This window comes from Chionomys nivalis, chromosome 18 (genome assembly GCF_950005125.1).
Source record: "Chionomys nivalis chromosome 18, mChiNiv1.1, whole genome shotgun sequence".
Lineage (NCBI taxonomy): Eukaryota > Metazoa > Chordata > Mammalia > Rodentia > Cricetidae > Chionomys > Chionomys nivalis.
The window spans coordinates 40,196,286-40,209,015 of NC_080103.1; the positions used below are offsets into that span (position 1 = coordinate 40,196,286).

The 12,730-nt window shown below is 42.9% G+C and overlaps 1 protein-coding gene across 3 annotated transcripts in view; it reads right to left on the reverse strand.

Moving 5' to 3' along the window:
- Nucleotides 1-12,730, reverse strand: part of Sec24b (SEC24 homolog B, COPII coat complex component) — a 65,161-nt gene that overhangs the window by 41,195 nt on the left and 11,236 nt on the right. For 2 of the 3 annotated variants that reach the window (XM_057792974.1, XM_057792973.1), the window contains exons 2-3: nucleotides 10,114-10,851; nucleotides 4,499-4,642 (exon numbers count right to left, since the gene is read on the reverse strand). In XM_057792974.1, coding sequence (XP_057648957.1) covers nucleotides 4,499-4,642; nucleotides 10,114-10,851 — 882 coding nt within the window. Of the gene's footprint in view, nucleotides 1-1,286; nucleotides 1,410-4,498; nucleotides 4,643-10,113; nucleotides 10,852-12,730 lie in introns of all 3 variants that reach the window. The other variant, XM_057792972.1, reaches the window with a different exon arrangement.

The window sequence follows — 12,730 nt, forward strand, 5'->3', positions numbered from 1 at the left end:
GGCACCATTTTCCCCTCAGAGCATATAACTTACTAAAGGACTGCTATAAGAGATATTTTTGAGGGTGGTTAGGACATATGTCCACATTCAATCTAACCATCTCTTATAAATGTAAGCACTTATGACGATCCCCAAGCATCTCCTTACAAGTCCTGTCAGCATTTTCAAAAGCCAAGTTATAGCTAAGTACCTTTCCTGCCTCAGGGTCAGCCAACTGGTGGCACCACGGCAGCCATCTGGTGGCACTGTAGCTTAAAAGAACCAGGCCACAAGGCTGGCTACAATTCTGGCTTTTCCCAAGGTTCTCCACAGGTTTCCCTTTTAGAGGACAATTCTCTCTGAGCCCTGAAGGCAGCTATGCTAACTTGTTGGTAAGTTTCATAGGACGTGTACTAGGTTGTTGGATCTTTCATAAGTCCTGGATCCAGGAACATGTGTGCAGTTATAGCAGCTCCACGGCTCTCATTACCAGTGCTCACACAATTCTGTAAACCCAGGCTTGGATGGCAGCTAATCCCCTGGGTTGTGGCAAGATTTAGCCATGTTTAGCCAGTCAGAAGGAGGCCAGGCATTGCCACTGAGGATGCACTGAACAAGCCCATGGGTACACAGGGCCACAGGCCCACAGGCTGCACAGGCTTGCTTGGTCTCCTCTAAGGATTTAAAGGTAGTCTCATAACAGCACACCATTTGGTTTGAACTCTGAGGATCAGATCCGCTCAAACACAAGAAAACAATTAAAACCATTAATGTCTTCCTTAGATCTCTCAACCTAACAAGGTTTGTGGTAACGGAGTGACATTACATTCCCAGTCCCTGGGTTGGGTGTCTTCACCCTCATAATCACTTTCCTTAGGATTGGGTCTATGGCATCAGGCAGGTCAGGGCAAGCCCACCCTGTGAATTCAATCTGCCTCTCTAGCTCTGCAGATCCGACTCTGCAGAGCCTGCCCTCCTTTGAAGAAACAGTCACGGATCCACGGAATCACATAGAAGACTCCAAAAACTCTAAGTGAAAATGGGAATACGCTTGGTTGTTCAGTCCTGTGTCTCTTAGCTTTTTCCTTATCTTCCCAAGTAGTCAAACTCCTTGTCCCTTCTTCTGGAAGCCAAGGGCTGTCTTCTGAACAAACCTAAGAACTGTGGGGCTGGAATGTTCTCTCTCTGCTTACAGCTCCCCAAACCTCCTCCAAAGTATTACAAGGACTCCCATCCCTAGATTCTCCTGCCTGTGTTTTACACCTAACACAACTGTACCCCACCTTTCCCTTCATTTTTATCTTTACCTTTATTTGCGAACTTCTCTGGGGGGCGTTCCCTCATCCGACCGATGCAAGCTCCCCACAGTCCAGGGTCTCTGGTCAGGCGCCACTTGCCACATCCAGCATGGCTAGGTACTGGAAACCTGACTGGGGTGACGCGGGAATGAAGAAACTACAGACACTGAAGAAATGACAGACATACAGAAAAGCTGAGATCGGGTGGGCTTTGCTCTCTCTGATGGAGAGCACTTAGGCTAAGCGACCCGGAAACTCAGCACTGTTTTCTGTGTACAGCCAGAGGAGGGGATGGCTAGTCTTGGTGGGAGGTCTGTAGGGGAGCAATCTGGCTGTAAACATCCAGGAGGAAGATCTACAGTTGATGCTCTATGTACATACTGTCAGATTCGTTCTCAGACTAGAGGAAGGCTTTGCCATTTCTCTGAGCCTGACTTGGGGAAGGCTTTGCCAGTTCCCATGAGTCTGAGGCATGGGTATGGTCATGTTCATGTTAACTACTGCACATTCACTCAGGACTTCATCTGCTTCCCACAACTAACTGGCCTGTTTTTCACTTAATCTGTAAGATGGAGTAGTTACTACCTCAAATGCTTGTTGAAAGGAGTTAATAAGTCCTGCACATCACTTACTTAGACACATAGTACATGTATACTAATATATACATAAATACTGTATATATTAGTTACCACTGTACCTGGAAAACATTTTATGTATATTTAATTTAAAATCATTATCAGTTATTCTCTCTCTCCAACTTTTTTCAGAGGGTCTAATGTAATCCAGATTAGCTTCAAACCTGAAGTGCAGCTGAGGCTGGCTTGGCTTTCTACCTGCAAGCCCTGGTTTCTTCTTTCTGTCTATGTAGGTCATACTCTTTCTCTGGAGCACTGGAAGTCAATGCATGTGCCTTCACACCAGATTCTGTATACTAACTCTTTTTAAAGACAAATGGGAATGTTTTCTAGAACCACCAGATATTTTCCCAGGTACACTGGATATAATTCTAGTGCAGGCTGGGAAGATGGCTCCATGTTGATAAAGCACTTGCTGTGCTAGTATGAAGGCCAGAGTTCATAGCCTCAGAACCCATATACCAGCCAAGCAGGTGGAACAGCCACCTATAATCCCAGCACTCAGGGAGGGAGGCAGACAGGGGACTCCTGGGTGTGGTAGTTAGCTAGACTATACAGAATTGTCTTGCTCCATATTCAGCTAGAAATCCTGCCTCAAATTAAAGTGGAGAGGTATTGAAAGACACCCAGTGTTAACTTCCATCAGGCACACACATGCACACCCTCCACCCCCATACAGAGAAACCTGCATACACACATGCACACCACACACACATACAAAAATAAAATCTACAAGTGCCACCATGCCTAGCTTCCATAAAAAGGCCTGAAAGTCCCTGTACACTCGTGTCCCCTATATAAAATAGTATAGTACAAGTATATAATCTATGCATATTGTCTGATATGCTTTAAATCCTCTCTAGTTAATTATAATACCCACTACAAAGTAAATACTATATAAATACTCGCTCTGTTGTAGTCTTCAGGGAACAATAACAAAACAATGCTGCATATGTTTGATACAGATGCTTCCGGATATTTTCAATCCGTGGCTGATTAAGTCTTCAGAGATAGAACTTGGGATCTAGATGTCAGTAGTGGTCACATGACCCCAGCACCCTCTTTAAAGATGGAGAACTTGCTGCACAGCTTTCAAGACTACATACAGACTACAACTAGCACAACCACAGTATCTCGACTCACATTAACAATTAGGTCATACCTTAGACCTACTCAATGGCAACAAGTGATCTGCTACTTAGAAAACAAAGGAGTAACAAGGGCTACAGATTCACACATCTCCTGTATTACATTTCTCTGTTATTTATGCAAGTAGATGATCTTAGGAAAAACAAGAGTTTGTCAACAGCCAGCAACAATAAAAAAAAATCAGTTATAGTTTAAAGAAAGAATATATGACAAATTTGAATTAGAAACTTTTTGTTCTGCTAGTTATTAACTTGTAATCTTGGGCAAGTTATTTCAACTCTACAACTCTTCTTTAATTTGCAAAACAGAGATTTGTGCCATATGATTAATATGGGGACTAACAAAACAAAAATATGAAGTATCTTGAATTCTGTAAGTAATCAATAAATGTTAGGAGCTTCTTCTCTTTCTAAAATGTACTAGGAATTCTGTGAAGGTTCAGGGACAAAGCGCATTGTAAAATGCTAACTGAAGACACCATCAATGGAGAAGACACAAGAAGGCACCATTCAGAACTCAAGTTCATGCTAAGCAAAGTCTTCCTTACCACTGTTCCCTCTGGAAGCAAACACTGAGAAGAACTAGACTCTATGTCTAGATTCACCAGCTTTGGGAACCAGTGAATACTTTCAGTGTTGATTCCTTACAAATCAAGTAAGGAAGTTTATAGCAACCGATCACAAAGGTTTCCACTGGATACATCAACACTCAACAAACAGAAGCAGTGAAAGCAGCCTAAGGTTTTACAGTGCTTTTTCTTTTTTGAGATTCAGAACATAACAGAAGATTATTTCATAGTCAAGGGTAGAGATTGTCACACATAGTAAGTACAGTCCTTAAAATAGTCCAAGTGAACTGGAAATACAAACCCTGATCAAATGAAAAAGAGATTAGACAGAAACATCAATACTTTGGAACTTTTGCCATATAGGAAGTAACCAAGAAAACTTCAGAAAGAAAGGACAGTGTGAAGCAACAGGACCCAAACAGTCAATGTCAGGTCTGTCACCTTCTTATTTAAGAATATTAAATTAACTGCATGATCTGCCAATGAAACAAGTAGAGGTTACAATCCCACCTTGACACCTCTCCCCTAAAAAATTATAGATGGTTAACAATAATGACAAGCCAGAAATCTTCAAATGAGACACAGAGGTTCACTAAGTAAGATGATGATGGTTGAATTACCCTAAAAAGAAAAAGAGTCTACAATGGATTAAGAAAGGAAATTCAACATCCCAGGACATAAGGATTAGTGGATCCAAATTATATAAAATATCTAATCAAATAAATTAACACAAAGGGCTAAACTGTCATATTTGAGTTCAGATTATAAACTACTTTTTCGTGTTTTCAGTTAATTATGGTTATACAGTTTAGCTTTTTCAAGTCAGCTACTGAGATAGGAGTGTATAAAATAACTAGCTTCTCACATACCTTTAGTCTGCATTTGTTCTGGGGGCGGTGGAGCTGAGGGCATAGGCCCAACTGGGTGACTTGGAGCAGGAGGCATTCTTGTTGATGAGGGTCCTGGTAAGACTGTGGACACTACGGAGCTGGGCTTGGGGGGCTGGATATTTTCTGTAACAGGGTAAGACAGAGAGTCTGCAACTGAAGACAAGAAACCATTTTACCCACAGCGACAACCCACAACATGTTAAAATAAAGTTGCTAACAAAATGCTATGGATTTGAAGTTCCATGGAAACTTCAGTGCCACCACACTGATTTGGTGGCATAAAGTGGTCCAAACAAACCATTTCCACAAAGAGAAAAAACTGTTTCCGGATATTTTAGTGATCTGTAATGACAATTGTTACTAAAACATTCAAAGATGTCACCATCTTTTCAGACAAAATGAAATGTTTTTCTTTACAAACCAACAACCATGTACTACACAAAGGTGACCAAGGTAGAGTGGACAGGGGTAATGGGCTCTCTGAATTCTGTAAATCAGCTCACATCTCATTTTGATTTATTTTATTTACAAAAGCAACAAAGTTATTTTCTCACAGTGGAGAAGACAGAGGTTCAAGAATGAAGTGCCTTGGTGTTTTCCCTGAGACGTAGACAAGGGTGTCTTTCCCCTCAGTTTCTATGGTCTCTGTGCATGGCTGGGTTCGAACCCTTGTGTAAGAATGCCACTCACACTGGGTGTGGGTCCACCCTAACGACTTCATTTGAACACAACTGCCTCTTTAAAGACCCTACCTCCAAATACTGCTACATTCTGTAATAAAAAAGATTCTGCCCTGGGACTCCAGTAGGATGTTGCATCTGAACTTACTCATGAGTTTGGAGGAGACACAATCTATTCCCAAACAGACTCGTTCGAAGTTAACTAACAGTGTAAAAACAGGGAGTGGGAGCACTAAATCCACTTCTCTTTATCCCAATCATAAGTGACATCGCATGGCCCTCCAGCCCTTTCATTGCCCACCCATTTTATCCTGTATCTCAAAAAAATGGCAGAAATTACTGAAAATATACCAAAAAGACCGCTGATAGTTTTTCTGTAATGGCAACCAGATGTAACAGATCAAGTAATCCACACTGATTATATTTAAGCTTAGCAGAATAATCAGTATTTACATTGTACAATGGTGTTTTCCGTTTATTCTGATGAGCGTATTAGTGACTATCTTCTATCTAGATTAGGTATTTAGGGAAAAGTGTGCAAGACTTCTGGAAAAGATCGTAGCTGGCAGCACCTTGGGTGATCAAGAAATGTGTTAGAGTAAGAAAAAAAAAGACTCTGTTCCAAAGACACACACACACACAGAGAGAGAGAGAGAGAGAGAGAGAGAGAGAGAGAGAGAGAGAGAGAGATCTTTGAATCTTTGCAAAAGGATGGTGGGGCAGTTGTAAATTTAGAGAAAAGAAATGCAAGCCCAGGCAGATGATAGCTCCAGGCAGGAGTCAGGGGGAGGTAAGCCAGCAGTCTTATCCTCAGGACAAGGCCAGAGGGTTTACAAACCTCAACACCAGTTTACAGGCCTTCACTGGGCAGTGACTTTTCCTAGGAAATGGTTGGCAATAAGGAGTTGCCCCAGCTCAGAGTTCTGTCCGTAGGGGCTATCAGGAAAGGGAACCTCTCATTTGGCAATGTTAATAGCCACTCCTTGCCTACTGTTTCTTACCAGATGCCCTATTTCAAATGTAACTAAGCAATGGTCTCACCATATTAGTAGGCTGGACCTCTAAAATGCAGTATCTATGGTTCATAGTAGTGAAAACCACCGATGGGCCAGAGAGTGCTGGAAAATCTATGGCGAGTGTAGTGGTAAGCAGTGACTACTAGTGCAGGAGTAAATACACACACACACGTACAAATATGGTGTACATCTAACGAAAATGTGCTCTACTGCACGTGTCAATAAACAGAAGTTAAGCTGGGCACAGCAGGGAAAGGAGATGCAAGACAGAGACTGGCTGCTGCTTCACTACTTCTAGAAGCAGACTGCTCCGTGGGAGACCCAAGACCTCGTCATCCCTAGGGCAAGGTTCTCAATGCAAGTGCCACAACTTCAGCAGGGAGGATGTGGGCAGCGAAGAATACATCATCACCAGTGAGAAGAAGAATACATCATCACCAGTGAGAAGCGGATCTTTGGTCGAGAGAGTTAGTGCCCAGCACCTCAATCACGTTATCACCTGCCAGAGTGCTACGGATCTGAGGTAGGAAATGGTGATCTCCTGGGCCTTCCTACAGAGCCTGTATGAGACACCTCCTTGAAACCTGCTCAAATATGGGCTCTACGGCCCTCTCACACTAGACCAGTAATCAACATTGACTTTTATTAAGATCTAGGTAATTCATGCACAAAATTTGAGAAGGTCATCTCTAAAGCAAACAGACCTGAAACAGCTGTGTTTCTGAGTATCTCTATTTTCTGTTCCATCAATGCCAAGTTTTCCTAAAAACACCGACCCCCCCCACACACCTTCCTTCAGAGTTTCTGTTATTTCCATCTTCCTTGAGCCCTCAGTTATGTCACTTTCTCGTTTTCCCACTCTAGCACGTGTTGTGGGTTTCCTCTGACTGCAGTTACATCCTCCGTGACTGTCACAGTTTCTCTTAGCTGTAGTCTTTTCCACATCAAATTGTGCATGTATTTGTACAGCACAGAAAAATACAATCCCTTCCTCACTTTCCAGTTTGTTTCATTTTATACTGCCTTTCTTTTTTTTTTTTTATTAGAAATGACTTAAGAGTTTTTCCATGTCTACGCTTTATGGCTAACACTATGAATACTTTCTTTATAAAATTGGATCAGTTCAAAGTTCTGGAGATAGTCTATTTTTTACAAAGAATTTTAAAGTTTTGCCTTTTTCATTTAAATATAACTCCCCCCCCTCCACAAGTTTACTTCTTACATTAAAAACTCATCCTTCAGATTGCAGCTAAAATACCGTTTTATGAGAACTCTCCCCTAAAGTGCAAGAGTAACAGGCCAACGTGCGCACAGCGACCGCTCCAAGGACCACAACCCTCTGCTTCTTGCCCTGACACAGCAACTGTGCATGTGTTGTCTGCTGCCACAAGAGGACTGCGAGCTTGAAATCTAAGAATCTGCCTTTTACCCACGGTTAGCTCCCAGCATCAGAACAGATCCTGGCACATGGCTGGCTTCCAAGTATCTAGAGGATGGTGCTAGATACATCTACCAACACTGAGGACTGGAGAGCAGGCCAACAAAAAGTCTGCCGTTTTCAAAAACAGTTTGACTGAAGCAAACATATAGAAACTGCCAATGTAAAATAAATTGGTCAACTTGTATTTAGTTATAGCCTTAAAAGAACACTATCCCTGGTGGGAGGCTTACACCTTTAATCCCAATATTCAGGAAGCAAAGGCAGGCAGATCTCTGAGAATTCAAGGTCAGCAAGGGCTATACAGTGAAAACCTGTCATTATTATTATTTTAAAGGAATACTATAAGAGTAAATGCAGTGTAGCTAGAGATGGCTCAGCAGTTAAGATCACTTGCTGCTCTTGCAGAGGATCTGGGTTCAGTTTCCAGCATCCACAGGTAGCTCACAGCTGCCTGCACTCAAGTTCCAGGGTATTCACCACTCTCTTCGGACCTCCAAAGGCAACAGGCATGAACATGGTGCACATACATACATGCAGGCAAACACTGACATGCATAAATAAATAAACAAACTAATAAAATAAATAATCAATCTTTGCTGGATATGATGGCACATGTCTTTAATCCCAACACTTGGTAAAGACAGGTAGATCTCTGCGTGAGGCCAACCTAGTCTATATAGAAAGTTCCAGGCCAACAACACTACATAGTGAAACTCTCTCTCTCAAAAAAAAAAAAAACAAAAAACAAAAAAAACCCCAGAAAGGATAACCCCTATCTTTTAGCACATAGAATTCTCTAGGACCCAGAGGGAGATTCAATTCTCAGCTAGTGTTGGGCCCGCATCCACGCTGTCCAAGCTGGAGTTCTGTCGTGCCACCTTCTGAATCTTCTTTTTCCTCCTCCAACTATAACACATCTCTGAGACAAGTGCTACCCTCTGTCATCACACTTGTCTGAAGTAGCTGCAGTTATCTTCCGGCTTGCCCCTGCTGGTCCTGTATCCTCCAGGAATCCATCACACTGTTACAGAAGTGTTCCTATACACCCATAGGATAGCACCACCACCTTGTAGATACACTGCTGATGGCTAAAGATTGGGAGAAAAATATCTATGTTTTCCTTTATTAATTCCTCTGAAAAGGAAAAATTAAAAATAAAAATGGGACTGGAGAGATGGCTGAGCGGTTAAGAGCACTGGCTGCTCTTCAGTGGACCCAGGTTGCCAGCATCCACGGTGGCAAACAACCATCTGCAACTCCAGTCTCAAGAAATCTGATATCCTCTCCATATTACTCTGACAAATGATTGTGTAGATATTTATAATCTAAAACAACACACTCAGAAAATTACCACAGCTTTATCAACTAATATTCTGTGGTTTTCTTTTTTCTTTTTTTTTTTTTTTCCTTTTTGGTTTTTTTTCAGGGCAGGGTTTTTCTGTGTAGCCCTGGGTACCCTGGAATTCCCTCTGTAGACCATGCTGGCCTAGAACTCACAGAGATCCTCCTGCCTCTGCCTCCCCAGTGCTGGGATTAAAAGCGTGCACCACCAATGCCCAGCGATGTGCATATATTTTCACTCTCTTCAAGAGCACATCATTAGATTCAAGTTCACAGCTTCAATTTATGTAAGAATAGTCTAGAGAAACAGAACACTTAAAAATATATCTGTTTTGGGTGAGGCATGGTGATGCACACCTTCAATCATAACATTCTAGAGGCAGATCTCTTGAGTTTGGGCCAGTCTGGTTTATATAGAGTTCTAGGTCAGCCAGAGACACAGTGACATCTCCTGGCTTGGGAAATACTAACACGCATGCACACCTCTATTTTATCATATGTATTACATACACCTTATATATGTAAAATTTTTAATTAAACATTTAGCTACCCCTTGACAGAAAGACCAACCACTAAGGAGTCATGATTCCTCATTTCCCTGTCTTCATCCTTCATCACAGTGTACTAACTTGAGAATCAGAAAGCAACTTTTATCTCTAGGAAACATAGTTTAAAGGAGGCCAATATAATGCTTCTGACCACCATTTTTTTCTATAATAATGGGGCTATGACTAGAAAAATAATTACCTAAGTTGAGCTAGCATGAAAACAAAGTCATGGCCAGCAAGACACATCATCAAAATAGTCTTCAGTTTGTCTAAGTCAATCCATGTTAAGGACAAGTACAGCCATGGCATAAAAGACACCCTTGAACACTGGCTGAGAGCTCAAGAGTCAAGGCATGGAACCAGGCTCCCCAAAGAGAACATTGAGGAGTTAACTGTGAAGGGGGCATAAGAATGGTTTGGAGAGATTTGGCAAAAATACCACAAATAATTAAGCAAATACAGTGCCCTAGTAAGCTAATTTCCAGTTTTCCTATCAGGAAATAACATCTTTTACAAGACCAGAAATGTTCTGTCAATCATGTTTTGGTGAATTTCATATTCAACTTACCATTATTTGCTGGGTGGTTGTTGGATGGAGCCAAGGATCCCATTTGGTTCCGGATAAGATTATCTTGGGCGGGTGGAAGGCCAGGAGCTGACCATGGTCCAGAACTGTATCCTGAATGACTTTGCTGCTGCTGGTGCTGCTGGGAAGGTGGAGGCGGAGGTCGTGATGGATAGGTAACAGCTGTGCTTGGGCCAGAATATGACTCTTTAACTGGCCTGGCAGACGGAGCACTCTGTGAGGTAAACATTTGCCCATACGGCTCACTAGCAGGCAGCGAGGGATAGGAAACATTAGGATACACGACATTAGAAACAGCTGAGACGGGATAATGGCTACACGTAGAGGGGTATCCCTGAGAAGCAGAAGAGCTGGCGGAATATGTGGCAGGACTACTGTAGCGATTCCCAAAAGAGGAATATGGCTGGGAGGCACTCGTATAGGAATGGGATGCTGACGCCGGAGCTCCCTGGAAAGATCCTGGAGTAGATCCCCCCATGTGAGAGGCAGGAGGACCTCTGCCATACATCTGTTGTGCTCCTGGTTGGCTTGCTGAGCTGGGAGTCCCCACATTTTGTGATGGTACTGTATACGGACGAGAATAGTAACTATCACACTGGTTATCCAATGGCAATGAGGTCACTTTCCCAGGTCCTTGAGAATAATGTCCTGAGGGGGCCATATAGTTTTGATGAGGCAACCCATACCCAGACGGAACTTGCATTTGACTTGGTGCTGGACCTGAAAAAGAAAAGCAACTATTTATTTACAGTGTTGCAAAGAGTTGATGTGCAAATAGCTCCTATCTAATGTGGACTCTGTTTATTTTCTTCTTCATAACCCCAGCATATTACGATTGTCATAGGCATATCATGTCACTCAGTTCTCAACCTGTGGGCTGTGGCCCCTTCGGCAAACCTCTATCTCCAAAAATATTTACATTACAATTCATATCAGTAGCAAAATTACAGTTCTGAAGTAGCAACAAAAATAATCTTATGGTTGGGGTCACCACAACATGAGGAACTGTGTTAAAGTGTCACAGCGTTAGCAAGGTTGAGAACCACTGCTGATCCCCATCCTCCTGCTACTCCAACCCTGAGCAGTCCTCCCTTACCTTGTATCAGGACTCATGATATGAGCAGCAAAGGTGTTAATACACCACTTTAAAGATTAACCCAATCTTAACTCTGGTCTCTCTCTCTCTCTCTCTCTCTCTCTCTCTCTCTGTCTCTCTCTCTCTCTCTCTCTCTCTCTCTCACACACACACACACACACACACACACACACACACCTCAGTTTTGACCTTGTAACACAGACAAGAAGACTATGTGGTAAGGAAGGAACAGACTCTGGTCAACAGCCAAAGAGAATTGAAGGCCAACAACCACACAAATGTACAAGCAAGCAGTCTTTCAGATTCAATGCAGTCCTGAGATAATGAAAGCCCAGACAATAGCTTGACTATATAATCTGTGACAGACCATACAACTGATGGGCTTCCAAGTCAATATTCCGTAACAAAATGAAATCAGGGCTGGAAAGATGGCTTAGCAATTAAAAGCGCAAGCTGTTCCTCCAAAAAGACCTGGGTTTGATTCCCAGCACCCACATGGCACCTTACAACTGTCTGTAACTCCAGTCCCAGGGGACAGGATGCCCTCTTCTGGCCTTTAATCCCATACTTGAAGGCCATGGTAGGAAGGAGAACTTTGAGTTTGAGGTCAGCCTGATCAAAGCAAGTTTCAGGCCAGTCAAGGATACAAATCAAGACCCTGACTTAATAGAAACAGGGGGGTAGGGTGTGGGGGAAGTGTGTGCAAGTGGACAAAAGAAAGGAAGGGGCGGGGGAAGAGTAATAGACAGGTCGACCAAACTAAGGGTATATGAAAAAGCTTTATAGAAATCCATGACTTTGTAAGCTAATTTTAAAAATACAAGAAGGAATTTAACTGGACAGTGAAGCTTCCAAAAGACATAATTTATTAAACAAAAACTTTAGTGCCAGGCATGGGATATCCCCCTAAATGTTATTCATCAAGGGGGTCCCAGAGTTCCCCCAAACAACACAGGCTATTCCCAATGCTCTTGGTTGCCCACTACAACTAAATGGTAAGACCCTATGCAGAAGACAACACACTCTGGTTGCAGGACTCAGAGTAGTCAATCTGGAACTCCCAGCCAACCCCCTGCTGGCTAGCTCTTCCACTGCCAGAGGTGCTGTGCAGACTGCTGAAGGACAAAGGGCATCAGCGCTCATACCCAGTGCTGGCTTCTGCACACTGCAGTACAGCCCTTCCAGCTAAGACAGGCCCATGGGAAACCATGGCACGATGCTTTAGGGGGCAACCAAATCCTTTCTGATCTGATTTGCTTCATCTGAGGGAACTTGCACGTGATATGGTAAACCTGGATAGAACCCCAAGGCTGGGCAGGGCATCGGCCTTAGGAGAAAATCTACTTTTATTGGTGCTGTTTTGTTTCCTTTCCTTTTCTGGGACAGCATCCCACTATGTGAACATGGCTGGTCTGAAACTACAGTAGAGCAGGCTGGGTGGGAACTCAAGAGACCCACCTGCCTCTGAGATTAAAGGCATGTACCACACACACACATGGCTTG